The sequence below is a fragment of the Ammospiza nelsoni genome, chromosome 2 (genome assembly GCF_027579445.1).
Source record: "Ammospiza nelsoni isolate bAmmNel1 chromosome 2, bAmmNel1.pri, whole genome shotgun sequence".
NCBI lineage: Eukaryota > Metazoa > Chordata > Aves > Passeriformes > Passerellidae > Ammospiza > Ammospiza nelsoni.
Genome location: NC_080634.1, coordinates 33,068,221 through 33,088,608, shown reverse-complemented (window position 1 = coordinate 33,088,608; position 20,388 = coordinate 33,068,221). Strand labels below are relative to the sequence as shown.

At 41.2% G+C, this 20,388-nt stretch overlaps 1 protein-coding gene across 1 annotated transcript in view; it reads left to right on the top strand.

The window, feature by feature from the left end:
* The first annotated feature begins 4,170 nt into the window (after positions 1 to 4,170).
* The window catches only part of LOC132087660 (ovostatin-like), a 29,142-nt gene continuing 12,924 nt past the window's right edge, over positions 4,171 to 20,388 (top strand). Inside the window, exons 1-21 of the mRNA XM_059494042.1 lie at positions 4,171 to 4,236; positions 5,795 to 5,978; positions 6,643 to 6,799; positions 7,569 to 7,621; positions 8,100 to 8,120; positions 8,885 to 9,053; positions 9,694 to 9,778; positions 10,498 to 10,615; positions 11,228 to 11,348; positions 11,579 to 11,688; positions 12,542 to 12,700; positions 13,450 to 13,674; positions 13,887 to 13,944; positions 14,920 to 15,065; positions 15,450 to 15,593; positions 16,221 to 16,391; positions 16,947 to 17,067; positions 18,123 to 18,213; positions 18,867 to 19,095; positions 19,302 to 19,428; positions 20,051 to 20,172. Coding sequence (XP_059350025.1) covers positions 4,172 to 4,236; positions 5,795 to 5,978; positions 6,643 to 6,799; positions 7,569 to 7,621; positions 8,100 to 8,120; positions 8,885 to 9,053; positions 9,694 to 9,778; positions 10,498 to 10,615; positions 11,228 to 11,348; positions 11,579 to 11,688; positions 12,542 to 12,700; positions 13,450 to 13,674; positions 13,887 to 13,944; positions 14,920 to 15,065; positions 15,450 to 15,593; positions 16,221 to 16,391; positions 16,947 to 17,067; positions 18,123 to 18,213; positions 18,867 to 19,095; positions 19,302 to 19,428; positions 20,051 to 20,172 — 2,676 coding nt within the window. The 5' untranslated portion in view covers position 4,171. The remainder of the gene's footprint in view (positions 4,237 to 5,794; positions 5,979 to 6,642; positions 6,800 to 7,568; positions 7,622 to 8,099; positions 8,121 to 8,884; positions 9,054 to 9,693; positions 9,779 to 10,497; positions 10,616 to 11,227; positions 11,349 to 11,578; positions 11,689 to 12,541; positions 12,701 to 13,449; positions 13,675 to 13,886; positions 13,945 to 14,919; positions 15,066 to 15,449; positions 15,594 to 16,220; positions 16,392 to 16,946; positions 17,068 to 18,122; positions 18,214 to 18,866; positions 19,096 to 19,301; positions 19,429 to 20,050; positions 20,173 to 20,388) is intronic.

Below are 20,388 nucleotides of genomic sequence, written 5' to 3'. Positions count from 1 at the left end.
AGAAAAATGTTCCACCCAATTCAACATGAAATTATACAGAATACTCTACCAACCACACTGTGGCCTCTTGCCAACAAACATTTTGAGAAATACTTTCACTTGCAAACCTAAAAGCTTGCAGAAAAGGATGTGCCTTGAAAAAATAGGAGGCTGTATGGGAAAATTTATCCAAAATATGTAAACCTTAGGACATGCACAACACTTTTCAGAGATATATTGGCTTTTTAAAACAAGATGTTTCATCACAGAGCATTTGATGAATGTGTTGTGGGAAATCATATATCAGATTATAATTTCCTGAGAAAACCACAGTCTAGTAAGTAGCATGGGACTGTTGTGAGAGTGTTTGTCCAGGTCAAATGGAAGCTGGGGCTCTGATCCCATATCCACCTCTTTCAGGTAAAGAAATCAGGCAATAAAACAGGTATTGTAATGTGTGAGGCGTGGTGGATTGTCTGTACGTCATCTCAGGTGAAGTAATGACTTAGAAAGTACTTACAGTCCTTGCTGTGCGGTGTTATGCAAATATAAAGTGAAGCCATAGAGCAGAAATAAGTAATTATATATTACTCAGTCTTCTGGAAAATCCAAGGCCTCACTGCTAAAAGCTGCTCATATTTCTCATTAACTTCCTGCTGATTCTCTGACAAAAAAGAAAACAGGCATGACTTAGATACCTATTGACCAAGAATTTGAATGTCTCAGCTCCACATTCAGACCATGCAGCATTCTGCATGCCAGGTGGATATTGTTCAACTGCTTTATTTTCTAATTTGTGACTGTATCTAGTGCCTAGATTCTGCGCATACAGATAGGGTGGGTGTTTTGGGACAGTGTAGGGGTATTTGACATGGCTTACAGAAGCTAATTGGGGTATTGTGTGTGACTAGTCACAGCCTCACAGAATGCTCTGTTAGAGCAGTATACATGCTAAACGCTGAAATACTCACAGAAAATGAGTGGATTCAGCTTTGGATTTAAAAAGTCACATTGCTCTGGCCTGTATGTGTGCCCAGCTGGAAAGAGAAAAGAAGGCAAGTGCATTTAGTCTGAAAAAATGGATTGGCAAATTAAACTTTATTTGAAAGAAAATTAAATTGTGAAAAACACTTTTTCAATGCAACTCAAATCATCACTTTGACTCATCTAGAGAAAGAATGGAGTGGGGGGAAGTATGTGTATATAAAATTGCTTAATAACAGAGACCTAATACAGTAACTTTCTGAAGTCTGGACAGAGTGAGTTAAAGACATGCTGATTTTCTGCTGCCCAAAAGGCATGTGACACGACTCTACTTTGAAAGTAAAGCATACATCTGTATTTGCATTTCTTTGGTCTTGAAGTTGACACTGTTCCTCATTTAATCAAATTTCTAGCCAGACTATGATATCCAGTTACATCTTTCCTTATGCCAATACAAAGCAGGTCTACAGACTGGTTTAAGATTTCTGGTATCAAGGATCTTTCTGTGTGTCTTGTAACTGCTGCTTAGTGTGAGGTTCATTATCTCTCCATGTTAAATCCTGATCTCTGTGCTTCCAGATTAATCCTCTCTGGTTCCTAGTTTCTTAATCATAAAACTGAAAATTTCTTCTTTTTCCCTTCCTTCCAAAGATACCTGGATTAGTTTCCTTCTTGCACTGTGATCTTAAGAATTATGCCTGTCTTGGTACTGATGTGCTCTTATCACAACATTGCTACAATACAAAGAGGTCCTCTAGAATCAGTAATTTCACTAAAGTAATGAATTCAATAGCTTGTTTCCAGAGAAACATGTGCTTTTCAATTGTTCTGAACATAGATTCTTCCAGAGTTTCTGTTTTTCAAACTCTTTTATCTTTTTCTTTTCCATGTTTTGTTGTTAACAAAAAAGCTCTCTTACCGTCCTGCTAAAGGCACACTGCACTTAAATAAAGGGTGAGCTTCTGAAGCAATTCACACCAGGATCCTGGGGTTGTTTAAATTTCCTCCTCCCTCCTCAATTCTTTTTGCCTGTTACTTAGCACCTGTTTAAAGTAAGAGATGGGGTCTGAGGCACTTCAAAGCTGCAGATATCCATGACATAATGTTAACTGTCTTCTGACATAATTTCAACTAATGCAAGCAGCTTCTTTCAGCAGCGTGACTGCCTTCTTTGCATGTCCCACACCTGCCACTCAGCATTGTCACTGAGAGGCCACATCATTCTGGGAAGCTTTGTGTCATATTTCTCACTACTAACACAGTGGGAATAGCTCCCATAGCTCCAGAAGCATCTGGGGCAGTTCCCTTTGTGTCCCAACTTGGTCATCAAAAGGGTTTTAGGAATGATGAGTAAGTAACCCGGTTAGGCACAGGTAGTTTCAAACATCAGCTATGCTGATGGGAAGAACAATTTAATTTCTTATTAAATTTATTATTTAATAAGAAATAAGTGTGGCTGAATCATTAGCTAGAAGGTTGAAAGGACATATTTTACCATTAAAGCTGAAATTGGTAGAATCAGGCTTTTAACAGGCACACATCAATTTCTACACCACTTTACTATAGCAGTCCTCATTTCCTCCTCATATTCTTTACCTGAAATAGCTTCATGCCCTCTCTGCATTGCTCAACACCTTTTTCAGTGCCCCCAGCTCTTTTCAGTGTTCCTAATTACTCCTGGAGTTTACTCAGCTTCCTCTTCCCATTCATTATCTGCTTGGTTAAGAAGACAAAGTAGAAAGGAAATGGCCTGTTACTTCCCCGGGGTTGCAGTTAGAGACTGTTGTGGTTTGGCCTGCCTTATTTTGTTTCAGATTGGCTCTTTTTTCCACTTCCTATGTAAAGGTATGAATCCAATCCCCAATTACTAAAGATTATTTTGTTTCCTTGGTAGCATTATCAAGAGTTTAGTCAACACATCAAGGAACCTGGTTCTTCCCCTCTGTTCAGTGGTTGGGGGACCACAGTGAAGCTCTGCATCCAATGCAAGAAAGGCACTGAGAGACTGAAGGAGTCCAGTGGAAGGTCAGTGATGCTCAGGGACTGGGACAAGCCTACAGAAGGAAACAGTCGAATTTAATTCAGCCTGGAGAAACAAAGGCTACGTGGGGACATAATTTCAGTCTTCCACAATGTAGAGTGGGATTATAGAGAAGAAAGAGGCAGATTCCTCCTGGAGGTGCACAGTGAAAGGGCAAGAAAAAATGGACACAGGCTATAATTTGGGAAATTCTGATTTAAGGAGAAGAAGTGTTCACAGCATGGATAGGTAAGCATGGGAGCAGATGTTCAGAGATGGGAGCAGATATCCAGAGATGATGTGGACTCTCCATTCCTCCAGATACTCAAAACATGACCTCTTTGAAGCTAACCCTGCTTAAAATGAGAGATTTGAGCACATAATGTCAGGAAGTTCCTTTCTATCTAACTTATTTTGTGATTCTATATATTAATTACTCTGAAACATCTTCTCAGAGTTACTGAAATTCACCAACAGACTAACAAGTCATTTAATGGGGGGAGCAGGGATGAGGGGGAAAAAGTAGACTGACAGACAGATGAGTGAACAAATGCAGTAATGCTATCAGAATCCTTTCCCTAGAAATATACTTGTCCTGACCACTGGCAAAAATGGTAGACCATTAGCCAGCATCATTCCTTGCCAGCTCTTAGTGTCTACAGTAAGAAATCCAGATTATCATTAAGAGTTTGCTGTAGTGCCATTCTGAATGCAGCTGTAGCTGTTATTGGTGTATTTTTACCCATCCTGGCTCCCATGCAGACATGAAAAAGCCGTGTATTATGATTATTTCTGTTGTGTGATGTGTCTACAGGGCACGTTTGCAGGATAAGAAAATACTTAAGTAGCGGCAAGTACTGACAAGTTAAAACGTTAAGGAATCTTCAGGCAATGACACAATAATCAAAAAGGTGAGCTTCAATGAAACAATCATATAGGCAGGAACCGGTTTGGCTTGCAATACCTCACAGAAGTATGTGAAATATGAGAGCTTTCCAAAGCCATTGTTTGGGAGTTCAAGGAGTGTGAGAACTGACAGTAGTGAGGAAATTGAACACATGCAAATTTTATGTTAATATCTTTTGTTAGACTGTGATTGAAGCCGTGGAGGAGGAGCACCATTTCAGGCCAATTTAAAAACCAGGGACAGGCTGTCAGCTTGAGATCAGTCTCTCTTCATGCACAGACATGTGGTCAAGGATTCTTCTCTGTATTCTCTCCTTGAACTGGCTTCCCGTAGTGTCTTCTGAAACGTAAGTGGTCACACATTCTGTGTCTATATGATAACATATTTTATTATATTTCCCACCAGTTTATTTCTTCTGGGACACTACTATATGATATACAGGATATTTGAGACATAGATCCTTAAATGTGTTGACTTGGAAGTAGATGACATTGAAGGATGGTTTGGAATGGTGCTCTCCATCATGAAACTGCTGTGAAAATCTAGTGTGAATGACAGAAACCTGGAACTTGAGTAGCTGAAGTGTGCTGTGCGTGGGTAGAGTGGCAAGGAGACTCAGGACTAGACTAACAAGTAATACTAATAATTAGGATTGATATGCATCAGCAGCACAGAGAGAGCACAGTGTATGGGGAGGTGCCAGAGGCCAGGCAGTGGCTGGGACTGAAACCATGCTGAATGGCAAACCCAGAACAATAATATTCATATTAGCACTGTCAGTGTCCATGGCTTTATACAAACAGAAGATTTCAGCCACAGTATTCAAAAATATACCAACATTATAGCTTAAACCCTTTTCTCAAAAATTCTAAAGGAAAATACTAAGAAAGACAGCTTAGCTTCCTCCAATACACTGTTAATCTTAATTCTTTTAATTTTGGTCTTTGAATTTCATGCAGCCTGAACTGGGGTAGTGAAAATAAAAATAAAGGCAATATAAGCTGGCAAAGCTGTGGGAGAAAAAAAGGGAAAGGATCAGATTAGAAAGATTGTGTGATTCATGTTGTGCTACAAAACCAGCTCATGAATTCTGTCATACATTATTTGGAAAGAGTAGTTTGGACAGAAAACTGCTGGACAGCAACAGCGTTTTAGACAAACATAGCAAATATGAAGGAATGTTTTTCAGAGGAGTATTTCAGGGAAGGAAGGCTGCGCTAATTATAGAGAGAAGAGAGAAAAAGTACAAATAAAAATCTTCAATGGAAGAAAGAAACAAACAAAACAAGACAGGGAGAAGCATGGAAACAGGAGCATGAAAACAGAACTGAGCATGCAGATTAGATTGAGCGTTCCCTGGAATTTTCTGCTAAAATGGAAAAGAAAGATCACTTCTTGTGCATTAAGTGGATTGACTTATGTCAGTTCCTATCCAAGAGATATCCAGAGAATGAGAAATTTAAAGATTGTTGCAACCCTTAACTAGTATTTTTGTCGTTGGTCCCAAGAAGCAGCTAAATATTGCTCCTCCATATGAGGGGCTGCAGAGGTTTAAGTGCACACCTAGGTCATGGGAAGACAAATGCAGCTATGCTTTAGCCCCTTCAGTAATTGGAGCTGTGTAAACACCTGGAATGGAGAGGTGTAGTATCATGCTGGGTAAGACACTGCACAGAATGATGCAAGTCCCTCAGCTCAGAAAGTATTGTGAGAGATTAAAAAGTTGACATTTGTACTTCCTTAGCCTATTATTTAAAATCCATTGAAAGAAATTGAAATCCTTCCATTGGTTTGAGCAAGCTTTGGATCATGTCTTCCTTCACACCTATGGCACTTGTGTGGTATTTTCCTCTGCTGTTTGCTCTGACTTTCCTGCATGACTGAACTTTCTGTTGGTGTTACAGCCAGTATGTGCTGCTGGTGCCGTCGGTCGTGCGGAGCGACGCTCCACAGACGGCTTGTGTGCAGCTGCACAGCCTCAGCGAGCCCGTGACCCTGAGCGTTGTCCTGGAATATGGAACTGTCCGGAGGACTCTCTTTGAGGAGCCCGTGACAGAGAATGACTTCTTCAAGTGCAGCAAGTTCGAGGTATTTTTTCTTTTGAAGCTACTGAAGAGGGCGTAGTAGCTGGAAATAATTCTGACTGCAACTCTCCTTGTCAGTGAGGGAAAGAAGACAAAGTGTTTAAAATAAGATAAACTGTTGGAAAGGCTGACAAAACAGGAAAAAAGACCTGTGGATTGTAGAAGGGAGCTAGAGAAAGACTTTCCATCTCCATTCTCAGAGTGAATAGAGCAAAGCTTTAGATTGTTATCACAGTTGCATGCTCCTTATGGAACTGTTGAAGTATCAAGCAAGATGATAGGTCCCATATAGATCCCAGTTATTCCCTTTCCTGACTCTGAAAGGATCTATACGCACAAGAAAAAGTGTCCCAAGGTGAGGTCTTCCAGAATGCATCAGGAGAAAACACTTCAGAGTTAAAGGTATTTGGCTGTGACAACCTGCATGTAAGCAGGGAAATGCAGAAGACGGAACACAGCTTCAAATTTTATTACCTGGTGACAGATTACGGGCCTTCCTCAGCAGAAATTCCCAGAAATTATCTCACTGACAAAGGTGGGGCTTCTCATGACTTTCCATAAGCTGTTTATGACTCAACTGACAGTATCCTACTCTAAAACTCTGGGCATCAGGGAACCTCAGCATGTCTTATTTACCACTTTTCCTCTGGGGTTTTGCTCCTCTGCAGGTTCCTCCTGCTACTTCTGATGCCCTGGCATTCATTTCCTTCTCAGCCAAAGGTGCCACAGTTGACTTAGCTGAGAGAAGATCAGTGGCAATTCAGAATGTGGATGGTGCTGTCTTCGTCCAGACGGACAAACCCCTCTACAAGCCAGGACAAACAGGTGGATGAAGGGATTGAGTCAGCTAGAATAGTGAGAAATTGAGTGAAAGGGTGGGTCAAGGATGACAAAAACATAGTCTTGTGGAATAAGAACTTCATTTTAGTTTGAAATACCAAAGTTAGTGAAAAATAGAACCAATTCACAAACAGTGCAACAAAATAGTAGAATTCATGTGTTTGTACTTAGTTAATTGAATTTAGAGGATCTCAGGTTCTGTCAGGTTTACTTGAGCAGAGTCACATAAAAATTATTTAATACATAAAATTATTAAAAATACAGAAAATAATAAGTTACATTTGGAGCTAATAAAGTTAATATAAAAATGAAGCAAGCACCTCAGTTCCTGTCAACAACTCCTTCTCCTTAACTGTTGATCTATTTCAAAGTGCTAATTCCATCACAATACTTAAATGACAGTACTAGCTGTGGTGGAGTTAGCTATCTCTTTAACATAATTATACTTTAGTCTGAGTGGGTAATAATTGAAGACATTTCAGCTGACATTTAGTTTGATTTTCTTTTTTCACTGGCTAAGATAATCCTTTAATGTTCTCTGGGCACTCTTTAGTTTTCAAAAAAAGCCTGGTCAAAGTTGAGTATTGAAAATTATTTATCACTGCTAATAAAATAAATGATAGAGGCATCTGCATTTGACACTTGGAGATCTGACACTTGGTGCCAGGTTGATGGTTGGGCTAGACAGTCCTTGAAGTTCCTTTCAACCTTGATGATTCTGTAATCCTTTTTTGTCCTGTTTTTTTTTTTTTAGTGATGTTTCGTGTGGTCACTTTGGACACCCAGTTCAGACCTGTTCAGGAGACGGTAAGTGTGAGTGATAAGCAAAACTTCTCAGGTACCCTCTTGAGGTACCTCTTTACTGAGACTCTCTCACTTTGATATCAAATAAGAAGGGCCTGGGATAGGCTTCCTGATGTTATTTATATTTTGTATTTTGTATATTTGTTGTAACTCCTTATCTTCGCACTCCATCATTTCCCTGCTTTTGTAGAGGACAAGGCTCTGAAAGCACTTGTGGAAATCTTTCACAGCACACAGATTTTGTAGTTCCATATGTGTAGAAAAAGACTGGATATTCTTGCAGAAAAAATTCACAAACAGATTATCCTCTTAAAATTATCTTTTTAATTACAGACATGAGTTGAAAATTGTTTCCCTGGCGCAGCCTTCTCTATCCAGAAAAAGCTGTTCACAGTTTTCCTTGTGTTCTAGTGTTTATCAACCTCCACTGTTAGATTATTGTTTTAATAAATTTTTTCTCTCTCTTTATTTCCTCCTCCAGTATCCCAGAATCATCATTGAGGTAAGAGATATAACATGGAATTAAACACAAACTCCTTTGGGAAGACTGTGCTTCACCATTTCCCATAGAGTCAACAGCTGAGGGAGACTCATCCAGAGCACACCATTTAAAGCCAATGGATTTGAGGTTGAACAGTGGCAATATCCTCTACCAGCACCAGAGGAGAAGAAATCAGCACAACTGGAGCTGTCAGTCAGAGGCAGCGTGGGGTTGCTGCTCTGCCCTTCATTAGAGTTCAAACAGGAGTGTTCTGTCCAGGCTCACCTTGGGAGGAGTACAGCAAATAACTGGTTAAATAGACTCCTTCTCATACATAGGCATAAGAATGGTGACTTTCTGAAATGCCATGTTCTCATGGGGATGGGCTAACAATAAATCATCTTCTACCACATTTCACATCACTACATCTCCCAGCATTTTCTGAGAGAGGCCAGCATAATATTCCTGCTTTACAAAGGCAGCTGAGTCAGAAAGATTTATGCTACGAGTGTTCTAGATAGGCAGCCTGTGTCCCATATACAACCTATGTCCCAACCAGGAACTGTTTCTGAATGATCTGAGGCCATCTGTCAGTGTAGCTAATTCCCAGTTAAACATAGACTTAATTTTGTTAAATCCACAAGCAGAGATGGAAAGTCAGAGCACATGTCATCAGCCCCAAAGCACTCTTAGCCTGTGACTCATTTAGCCAATATGTCTGAAGATGGGCCTTAAAAGAAGGCAAGAAATGGTGATAAAGGTTTTGCTACATATCTTTCTTCCAGGATCCAGAGCAAAACAAAATCTTTCAGTGGCTGGAGGTGACATCGAAGCACGGAATCGTCCAGCTCTCCTTTCCACTAATCCCAGAGCCTATTCTGGGGTCCTACCAAATTACTGTGGAGACAAAGTCAGGTGGAAAAGAGTACCAGTCCTTCAGAGTGGAGGAGTATGGTAAGCAAAGGCTCATAAACTACCCTGTGCTAGCAGTAAGGGTCTGTCTAAGTCAGATAAAAACCATTAATGCAGAGTTTAAGTCCTTTGAATTCTACACATCATGCCTGGAAAAGAAAGATGTGGAGAGAGCTGGGTGGACTGCTGCATGAGAAACAGGCCTTTCCCAGCTATACAACCTTGGATAAAAGATAAATTGGAGAGAGGTGGTGTCAGCAATCTATTTGATTTTGTTATTTCACTTAATCTGTTGCCTTTCTCCTTCACTGCAACTGGATTGCGTAATAACTTTTGTACTCCAGGGCTTAACTCATTTGAGACATTGGCATTACTCATTTTTCTTTAAGAAAGGAGATTAAAGTGATTTACCATGAGAATTGCTGTGACTGTTATAGTTATTAGTATGATATTATTTGATTTTACAGAAGTTACTCATCTTGCCACAGAAGATTATTTTTTCTATTGTCATATACTACAGCCAGTTCCTAGTTAGCTCATTCTTTGATCCATTTCTTCTCCCTTGTTGGTGAAAATGTCTTTGACAACTGTTTTGTTTTTTTTTTACTGTCTTACACACACACACCTACACCTATGTATGTAATGCAATTGCTGATCAGTCATATTCACATTACATTCTCAGTGCTGCCAAAATTTGAAGTGACAACCACTGGGCCAAAGACGATTTCTTTCTTCGATGAAGAAGTCAGGGTGAACGTTTGTGCTTCGTAAGTATCAGAGCTGTAAGGCAACACAATTTTGTACAACAAAGGGTGTAGGCATTGCATGGTGTGCTCTGCTGGAAAGCAAAGATCCTGCTGCTGGCTCAGAATGTGGCTTAGGGAAATTCCTTTAGCTATGACTTTCATGATATAAAATATAATGAATGTTATTATATTCTTCTCCTATGATATTCTTCTCCTATGAGTCTATGATATTCTTCTCTTGCTACATAGCAGAATTAAACCAGTACACTTTGTGTGTGTCCAAATGAAGCACTTCCTACTTGCTAGCTGTTGTGTTTTATTATTACAAAAAATGAGAGTCTGTCATTGAAATTGCTGGCTGTGGTCCTGCCAAAGTGCAGGGTGCCAGGAGCTAAAAGGGTGAATAGGTCAGTATGCTCTGCCTTGGGTAAGGAAGGTACCAAGGAGAAAAAGGTGCAGGGAATGATACCTTGAGTCTAGCACTGTCTTCCAGCTTCAGACCATAAAGAATTATTGCACCAAAACTATGGTGAAGCAGGGTTTTTTTAACAATATGGCAGAAACAGCCTAAAAATAGTAGAAGGGAATTCTGCTAGGGCTGACTGATTTTAATTCCCAACTTCTCTTCTGTCTGTGCTCTGGATACTGTGGAGGGATTTAGAGTCTGCAATGCTCTGCAACTTTTGCAGGTCTCATGTTAAATCCACATGATTGAATTCTCATGTTCCTTCCTCTCCTAGGTACACTTATGGCCAGCCAGTGCAAGGGAAGGCCCAAATTAGTGTGTGTCAGCAGCGCTTTTATAGTCCACTGTGTGTACAAAACTGGAAAAAAACCTGTGAAGCTGTCACTGGACTGGTATGATACATAACAAGTCTTTTCTTCCCTGTCAGCTTTACTACCCAGCATGTAGCACAGTATGCAGTGGCTTCATTAATTTCCAAGGGAACACCAGAGAGGCAATCTTAATGGTGTGATTTTTCTCACTATCTTATAGGCAATGCTGAAAGAACCTCACTAAAAGACTGATTTTTCCCTCAGAAAGAATCAGTAGGAAGGAGGGAAGCTTATGAAACTGTAAATTTGTAATAATTTCTGAAACACTGGGGCTGTGTTCTTACCAAATCTAATCAGCAGAACTCTGCTGGGAGTCTTTGAGGACTTTTAATGTTAAAAGGATGAATAATTTGTCCACTAGCTCAGGCGTAATGTGCTGTGGTCACAGAGCAAAAGCATCATGCAAGATGGGTTTAAGAAGGAGCATGAGCATAGAGAAGACTAGAGGGGATAAGGAGAGAAGTTTCCAGGTGCTAGAGTAAATAATATTGAAACAGTCATCTGGGGTGAGAGCTGGGGAGCAAGAAATGTAAGGTAGGCAGGGAGCTCTTCAGAGATGCAATAAAACATAATGAGGAGCAATTTTGCAAGGCTTGAGAAAAATGGGTTTTCCCCTTTGTGTTGCAATTTCAGCTGGGAAAGGATGGCTGCCTCAACACTGTCATCTCCATCAAAAAATTCCGGCTGTACCGCAGCTATGCCATGATGTATGCCAGCCTCAACATAGAAAGCATCGTCACTGAAAATGGGACAGGTAACACCAAGTGGGCATTGGGAGTAACTGATCTAAGCTAATACATGGATCTTCCTGAGAGAGGAATCCCCTGGATCACCATCTGTGTGGCAAACAGGCAGCAATTATGATTTTCTTTGTGTGGCTCTCCCTCCAGAGCATCACCACTCCATAGAGCTTATAGAAAGGACCAGCTTTCTGCCTGAGTCTGATTTCTGTTTCCTCTTCTTTGTGCTGGGTGTGTCTCACAGGTATCCAGATGAAGGCCTATGACTATGTTTCAGTCAACCAAGGCAATGACCAAGTGCTGTTCAGGAATATGGATTCCTATTACAAGAGGGGAATTCCTTACCATGGTGAGGTAGGTACATGAGAGGATACATTTAGACCCAAACTCCTTGAGGTCCAGCATGGTGATCTCCGTGATGTCCCATTTATGGCTGTCGCCTGAATGTGCTGTCAGCTTCCCAAGATAATGCTGCATAACAGTGTCTGTATAGTTATAGTCCTGATACTCCTAGAGAAAAAAAGAGAATTCTATCACACCCGGCAGGTCGGGGTCTCTTTTCTGCCATAGTCAGAGGATGCCTAAAAAGTGAGTAAGTGGAATGTGATATGAATGGGGAAGAGGAGTCTTCAAGAAAATTCTTCAGACACAGTTATGCCTAAACTAAAGGTAGAATTCACCCTGTGTTGCATCACGCAATCCCAGGGATGTTTACTTACAGCAGTATAGATGTTGGAGCACATTCCTATTTCTTAGCAACCTACACATGCAGGATAAACCAGGCACAAAAAGGATGATGACCTGTACAGCATCATCCTGACGGGCAGTGGAGACTGTGGGTGTGTACAGACATGTAGGAGTTAACAGGTGCTCCTGAGCTCCACAGTTTGCCTGTGGCCATGAAGTCATCTCTTTTTTAGGTGTGTTAATCAATGGTCTCCAATAAATATTCCTCCTCCCTTTGTGAGACATAGCTTATTCTGCACTGATGGGAATTTCCCACTGATGGGAATTTTCCTGTCTCTGAACTCCCGCTCCCTCAAAATATTGAGCAGCATGTGCCTCTTCAATACATTTCACTCTTGATTTCGACTCCCTGCAGCAGTGCTCAGTGTTTAAGTGACCATCATCCAGTAAACAGAGATTTTCTTTTGTTGTTGTTGTTCTTTGTTTATTTCTGAATCCCTTGGGTATTTGTTGTGTTCAGATCACTGTGACAAACATGGAGGGTGAGCCTGTTGCCAGCAGCACTGTCCTGCTGGAGCTCAATGGAGATTATCTGGCCAACTATACCACAGACAAAAACGGCATTGCTGCTTTTTCCCTTGACACATCCAACTTCTTCGATCCCAGTTTGAAGCTGACAGTAAGTAAACACAGGCTGCAATCTAATTCATGAGTAAATACTTCATGGGAGAGAGGGTTTAGAAGGAACACCTGCAAACTCTGTGAGACTCATATAAGCAAACACCACTGCCTAAGAAGAGGCACACTGCAACCCATTTGTGGTTTTGGGTTGTAGTGATCTTCAGTTCCTCCCTGCTTTTCTCTCCCCTTTAGAAGTTCTTTCTGCATTCATCTTCCTTCTCTTTCTTCTGTGTGTTAGAGGACCTTGCTCAGAGACTGCACTGCCTTCCCCATCTAGCCTTGGTGCGTGCCAGCATCTTTCACTGCTGCTGACTGCTTCCCTGCATTTCTGCTGGCACAAACTCATGCCTGTTATCATCACATGGTCTTCTTGTATTGTCATGGCTTTATTCTGGTGGGGTGGAAAGGGCTGAGTAAAAGTGTGTAATTTAGAACAATGCCATTCTAATTCAGTGTAAGTCTCAGCAGTTTATGCAACTGGTCCCAAGCCTGAAAAAAAACTAAAATAATGCCCTTATTGCAATGTGCCAGAGGCATCTGGATGCCTAAAGGTGTCCAGAAGGCCATTCACTCTTCACTGGTGAAACACAAATTTTTCACACCAGTTCTTGCTTGTGGCTTAAATAGCCTCACAAAATCAGTTTCTCAACAGAATATTTTACAGAAAAGAAGCCTTTGCCCCTCACCTGCCTTGAATTTTTTTTTCCCACACTGTTGATTCCACATGCATGGTTTTCCATTTTGTAGGTGAAACAGGCACCAGGTGAATGTGCAGACTTTATCTGGGGGATTGATAATGAGCCCAAAGCCTCGTTCCTTGTCCGGCGTTTCTACTCACGGACCAACAGCTTTCTGAAAATTGAGCCAGTGACAGAGCAGCTCAGCTGTGGCCAGCAGAGAACAATCAATGTTCACTACGTCCTGAACAGAGAAGGCTACAGCAACGCCACACACACAAACTTCTACTATGTAGTAAGTCCTAATGTTACCCCTAAAACACTTTTTTTTCAACTTCTCTCAAACACCCTATAAGGCAGAAATCTTGCAGTCAGACAGTGGTTATGGATCATGGCTCGACCTGATGGCCTTCGTGGCTTCTCAGGACAATACTCAAAATCAGTGATTTCATGGTGGAAGAGAGAAGGTGCTTTTGACCCCCTTTCATGAGACTTTTCTATGCCCAGGTGATGACACAAGGAAAAATTACTCTCAGTGGCCAAAAGCAAGTCAGCATTTCTGGTGGTAAGTTCCAGACCATATTACTATTTGTACTTCAGATCACAGTAACTTTTGCAAGTGATGAAAGCAGAGAACTGTGGCTAAATCAAGTACTAGTCCCTAAATCCCATGACCTGCTACTGCTCACAGAATAATTTTCTTTTGCTGCAGCATCTAGCCAAACTCCCATATCATAATCAGTTTTATCTTGTTAGTAGAAACATATTTTGTTGTGATCAAACACATGGAATGCAACCTTCATATGTTTTATTGTAGTATTTTATAATGCCATGGAGTATTTATGGTCTCTGTGTGACATCCTAGTCTTCACCAAATAGAATAATAAAACATTTTAAAGTTTGGAATAATAGGTATCCCATTTGAAAGGGATGTTTAGCAGTCAACTCTTGAAATTCATTGCCCTTTCAGAAGTCTCAAAATACCAACAAATAACAGTGATCCTGACCTTTATTCTTTCATTGTTAAAAATCAGTTTTCTTGCAGAGCCCGGTCCATTTGCACACTTCAGGAGGTGGCTTAAGTGAGCCTCTCTCCCTATATAGGACTTGTTTCATATTTACCATCTTTAGTCTTAAGCTTAATTCCCTGACCATATACTTGTAGTTTTCATCCATGTAGAGAAGAATTTCTTATTTCTTAGTGTAGAGAGAACTCTCCTTTAACTCAGGATATTGCTGTATTTATCTATTGTTCTAGTTTTGAGACCCAAAGGCAATGAGAAGGGGACCTTCTCATAGCAATTGTGCACAGGTTTCCATGTTTAACTTCTTCCCAGCGTACCTCTCTCTCTGCAAAGCACCCTGGTCTCAGCATCCTCCAGTTTTTATGTGTTACATTGCTGATGGGAGCTGTCCCTCAGCCACTGAGAGATGAGTCTTCCAATATCCAATTCCCTGTGTTAATAAGGTGTTTCTAGATTATGAATATAATATGCTCTTTTGCTGGCTTGTCCTTCTCTGATCCATGTTCCTTCCACAGCTTCCAGAGGTACATTCTCCATCACACTGACTGTCACTGAGAAGCTGGCCCCCAGTGCCAGGTTGCTGCTCTACTCAGTGCATCCTCATGGAGAGATAGTGGCTGACAGCTCCAGGATACACAGTGATATATGCTTCAAAAACAAGGTGGAAACCTTTCCTTTCTTACTAAGGGATATTTTGGGGTTTGCTGAAAAATGGTCAGGAAATGATCTCATCAAGAGCCCTGCACTAGGCATGGCATTTAGGGATGGAAAAGGTGCAGGTATGTCTGGGATCATGAGAAGTCGTCCCTGGAATTGGCACCTATGGTTCAGGCTCAGACAAAACTCTCCCCACGATGGAGAGAGAAGGGTGCCTGGGGGCGGGGGTTATGTGAATTTTTACAAGCTGATCCAGACGGGCCATCTAGCGGTAGGAGCTTTGTCCTACCGAGAACAGTGAGTGCTGATGAAAGGGGAGATTTAGATCTCTGTGCCAAACCGATTCACCTAATCTCCATGGGGTTGTGTTGGATTTGCTAATTTCCAGGTCCAGCTCAAGTTCTCTGAGAAGAAGGGTCTACCGGGCACTAGAGTTGGACTCCACCTGGAAGCTGCTGCCAACTCCTTCTGTGCCCTGCGAGCAATTCAGAGCGTCCTTCTTCAGTCTGGGCAGGAGTTATCTGCTGAGAGTGTGAGTCACATCCCCAGCCCTGTGTTCTTTCGAGCTAGGAACAACCCAGTTCCCACCCGTGATGTCTCTGACTGTATTTTTATTTTTCCCTTGGAAACGGACATCTGTGATTAAAGGAAGATCTAAGGCAATTGTATGCTTTAAAGACAGAAACTGATAGCACAGCACTGCTTTTGGGAAGCATGGCAGGGTAACATATATCCCAAAAATATGCCTTATGTAAATCCTTGACAGCACATTTCCTCACTGTGGAGTGATTGTGTCAAAATTGCATTTTTACTTAATTTTTACATAATTGCATAATTTACATTGCTCAGATAGGCCTTGGGTCCAGAACAAAAGCTGTAGATGTCAGCTAGTGTCTTGTAACACTCATCTCCTCTTTGCTCAACTCAAAACTGCATTTCCATGCTTTCTGCTCAAGTTCACTCCACAAAACCATTGTGGCTCAGAAGGAGGAGGGTACAGCTCAGTCCAAATTGCTTATTCATCTCTAGGTAGGCATCACTAGTTAAGCCCACTGAAGTCTACAGCACTGCTCAGGAACCACCATAAGCTTTGAATATCTGTGATTTTCTGCCTGCCTGATACCTTCCTTGTGCTTAAACTACTCATTCTCACCTCCAGGTATACTATCAGCTTCATAGGGGTGATTTATATGGCTATTACTACAATGGGCTCAACCTGGAAGATGACAAGCCACAGCAGTGTACTCCATCCAAAACCATCTTTTCTGATGGCTTGTACTTTGAACCTGTGAATGTCAGCCGTGATGGAGATGTCTACAGGATTTTCAGGGTATGTGGTCTGTGTGGGAGGCTCTTTAAGTGGGAGGGATTCCAGAAGAATTCATCAGTGTCAGCATTCAACTTTCTCAGGTGATGGTTCTTACTGCTGAGAGAAGGCAGCTGATGTCTGAAACTGCCAAAAGCCTGCAATCACCCCATTTCTGCCTTGTTTTCCTCATCACTTACTCAGGAGCTCTGAAAATCACTGGGCTGCTGCCCATGGGTCAGTAGACAATACCTAAGCAGGACCATGGCCTTGGTTCATGACTCCAGGCATTTCTTGTAGAGACCTGTGTCTGTGATGCAGGCCACTTGGCTCCTGTACACTGGACTCCACTGGCCCTGTACCCTAAGACATAACATCAACATCAGACTCATCATCACTGCTCTTGCAGAACACGAGGTGTCACTGCTCCATAAGAAATACACAGAGCTGAGACATTCAAGACTGAAAGAACAGGATGAACTGGGATGAGGGAGGGGAGAAATGAGGAATGATAATCAGTGATATGCACTGGCAGCTAGTGAATGCTCTGAGTGATTTGATAGATTCTTTCACATTTAGGATATGGGCCTGAAAGTGTTCACCAACTCTGTGCTACGGAAACCAGTTCTGTGCACTGAAGAGAGATCGGAAACGGAAAATTACCCCTCTCACTATTTTGATGCTAATCTCAAGGCCTCAGGTAAAAGAAGGTTCATTCTGTGTCTCCAGTCTCAGTCTATCTGGTCTTTAAAACTGTTGCCTGTATAAAATAACAGCCAGTGTAGTGGGGGTTTTTGGGAAATAGGCCTGTGTGTCCCAGTTTGCATCCTATAGTCTCCTTCTGGCAGTCCTGGCAGTAGAATTAATTTTGTTTCAGGTGCAGGTGCATATAGAAAAAACAGGGAATACTGTGGTGCTGCTTCTTTTACAAACTGATTTTAGTTTTCTAGGGTTTTCAGATCAGAATCTTTCATCAAATCAAAATTCAATTAAATATTTAAAAGTGAAGACTTCACTCAGCATGTGGCACACTTAGCACATAGTCTCCAAGGCCTTTATAGATCAGCAAAAGTTATGATTCTCTCCATCTAGTCAGATTGCTCAGCAAAAGAGCAAAAGTAGCAGCCATAAGTTGCCACAAAAGAAGGTGTTACTCAACATTAGGAAAAAGATCTTCCTCATGAGAGTTGTAATTACACTGGAAGGGGATCTCCAAGAGGTTTTTGAATCTCCATCACTGCTAGTTTTCAAAACTGATCTGCACAAGAAGCAACCTGGTCTGACTTTGAAGTTAGTCCTACTTCAAGAAGTTGGACTAGAGAATTACAGGAGTTGCTCCCAACCTAGATTTTTTAAAACGATTCTGTCATTCTAAGCCATTGTAAAGCATTATTAAGCCCTGATGACAGTACTGGCTGCTGGTGCCCATTTGCAAATCAAAGAGAGCAAGTTGTAGAGAATGGGGAATGCACTTTTTTAACTGAATAGCAAGACCTTTCAGTATGAAATGAAGTTAAATGTCTTGTAAAATAGCTAATATTTCCAGTATTTTCCCATGAGAAAAGAGAATAGGTAAGAAATTGTTTCTTTGCATATCTCTTGGAATTTTCACTGTTATATGGGAGGTGGGAAGTCCAAGAATGCTCAAACAGGATACTTGGTGTTCATTTGTGGTGGTGAAGTGTGCCTGACAGAAGTTCATGTTCTTCTCCCATGATGTCTAATACTGTCCTTTAATCATATCCCCACTTCTAGGTGAAATGGTTATGGGTGGAGCTGGTGGTGGTTTCAGCACTGTTCGGAAATATTTCCCCGACACCTGGATTTGGGAACTGGTTAACACTGAGTAAGTATGTTTATCTTCACTTCTTTCTTCCTTTTTGAGTTGATTCATTTAGCTAAAATGGACTCTGGGAAGGAGCCATGGAACATATGTTTGCTTTGTAGATGTGGGTCTACTTTTCCCGTCTTGATCAATGGCAATTGCAGGCAAATACTCTGTGCTCTGTTCCCTGTCTTTCTGGTGGGGAGAAACAAATAGGGGCTAAGAGTGAAATAAAAGTATTTTTTTAAGGAGAGAGAAGGAGCTTGTTATTTTTCATCCAATTTTTAATTCAGCAGCAAAAACCTCAGTTTATTTATTTTCTTTCAGGCTATCACAGCATCTTCAATTGTAATATTTCCATATTAACTATGCCTTCAGATGCTGTTCTAGAACATTAATCTAAATGTATTGATTCTAATCTGTGTAGTTGGGCATCCTGGTTTTTCAACAATTGGTATTTCTAAATTTAAAAGTTGAGTATTTGAGTGCTTTAACACGTAGTTAACCAGCACCTTTACTTCAAGCATTATAACAATTTTTTAATATATGGAAAGCTACCTTGTAGAAAGTAAGATGAAAACAGAAGTTCTGACTCAAGCAGAAAGCCTATTTCATGATTTGTCTTGAAAAATTCCTAAGATAATTTCTCATTCTGTGTTTCTTATTCTCTTCAGTTCCAGAGGAGAGGTAGATGTCTCTTACACCATTCCTGACAGCATCACAGAATGGAAAGCCAGCGCTTTCTGTGTGCAGGATGATGCTGGGTTTGGCATCTCCTCCCCTGTTTCCATGACAGCATTCCAACCATTCTTTGTGGACCTCACCCTGCCATACTCTGTCACTCGAGGGGAAAAATTTAACTTAATAGCTAATGTCTTCAACTACCTTGACAAGTGTGTCCAGGTATATCAAGTTCCCTTTTACTTCCTATGGGGTTTGCTTATTTCCCAGGGATCTTTTTGCTCTTGAAGGAGGAACATCATGCAAAGGCTTTGGGTACTGTGCTGTGCAAAACAAATACTAATGCAGCAGCCTCCTTTGCTCTGCAGCCTGATTTTTAAGGTCATTCTCTTTCATTTGTAATCTAGCTCCTTCTTTCTTTGTCCCAGATCAGTGCCATACTGGCACAGTCAAGTGACTATGAGGCAGAGATCCTTTCATCAGAGGGCAACACAGCAACAGTGTGTGCCAATGAAAGAAAAACGTATATTTGGGCTGTTAGCCCCCGAAAACTGGGTAAGTTTGTCTTTCTATCACCTTGATTATATCCCTGTTTGATCTTTCTACTCCCCTTTAGGGCAGCATCAGTAATCCACAAGCAGGCATTTCTGGACAGCTCCATTCATTGCTAATAAATTTGCCAATAATTTTGGACTGGATTATGCATGGGCAATAAAAAGACACTGCTCCTTCCCAGTTTTATAGCTGTGTTAATGCACACTGCCTTCAAGTCCACATTGTCTTTTTTTTTTAAAGCAGTTGCTAATTACTTGCATGTGTAAGTGCTCCAAAAGTTGAAATATGAATAAAGGCAGAAGAGCTATAATTAAAATATTGTAACACTGCCCTAGGCCAGAGAAAACTCAGTACAAGGCTAAGAAGAGGAGGAAATTGGTAGTGAATCTGGTTTTTGGCCAGGATGACCCTTCTTTCATTCCTCATACCAGGGCCCCAGGCAAGCACTCATTTCCACTAACAAACTGGTATGGAATCTTGATGCAATTTGGTTTTACTGAGCTGTCTTTAGAGAAAATTCATTTCTCAGCAGTTCATCAGCCTAGGAGCAGCAGTCAAAGCCAGGGGTCATTGTAGACATTGAAGATAACTTCATTTTCTTGGCTGGTGGGTGTCTTTCCAGGTGAGGTGAAATTTGTGATTACTGCTGAGGCCAAACTGAACACCAGAGGTACTGGAAACAGCACTTCTCCAGAGGAGAACACCATTTACAGGGACACCTTGTTTCAAACCTTACTTGTTGAGGTAGGGTTGGAAATCGGCAGGTGCTTTCTGCCTGGTGGAAACTGGAATTCCTGTGGCTGAGGGTTAGAAGCTGTTAGGAGGGAGGGAATGCAGTACAGGGAGGAGGAAGAACAGCACCTGTGTACAGTAGTCTTCTCCATATTAAAATAAGAGTGAAAATCATGGTGGCCACAGTATCCACTGTCCTCCTCCCACTGGCTTCTTTTGGGACCCTGA